The sequence below is a fragment of the Penaeus monodon genome, chromosome 22, assembly GCF_015228065.2.
Source record: "Penaeus monodon isolate SGIC_2016 chromosome 22, NSTDA_Pmon_1, whole genome shotgun sequence".
NCBI lineage: Eukaryota > Metazoa > Arthropoda > Malacostraca > Decapoda > Penaeidae > Penaeus > Penaeus monodon.
In genome coordinates, this window is record NC_051407.1 from 20,058,860 (window position 1) to 20,059,204 (window position 345).

At 44.6% G+C, this 345-nt stretch overlaps 1 protein-coding gene across 1 annotated transcript in view; it reads left to right on the plus strand.

Moving 5' to 3' along the window:
• LOC119586980 overlaps window positions 1-345 on the plus strand; it is a gene marked incomplete in the record, with an annotated part of 81,895 nt that overhangs the window by 72,874 nt on the left and 8,676 nt on the right. The window contains 1 exon segment of the mRNA XM_037935722.1: window positions 64-199. Coding sequence (XP_037791650.1) covers window positions 64-199 — 136 coding nt within the window.

Here is a 345-nt window from a genome sequence, read left to right on the forward strand (position 1 = left end):
ATGTAGGGTAATAATTCAACCACAACAAGGAGCATGAACCCGGCCTCTTGCCACACTCCGCAGGACTTGCCAGAGTACAAGAACATCCAGTGGGTGAGGGACACCTTCTTCTCCACCTCCAACACGACCATTCTGGATAAATTCTACAAGTACTGGAACCTCAATTTCAACCCTGTGACTTGGATTCCGCCATTCCCCGGTAAGCTGTGGGGCCATTTTCTTTTAAGGATGAAGTTCTGGGTTTTGTTTCTTTGGGGGAGGGGTTCCCCGTTTTTTCTTGCTTGTATATATTTTTTTATTTGTTGTGTTATGTACATTGATATATACATGCTACCCACCTCTTTG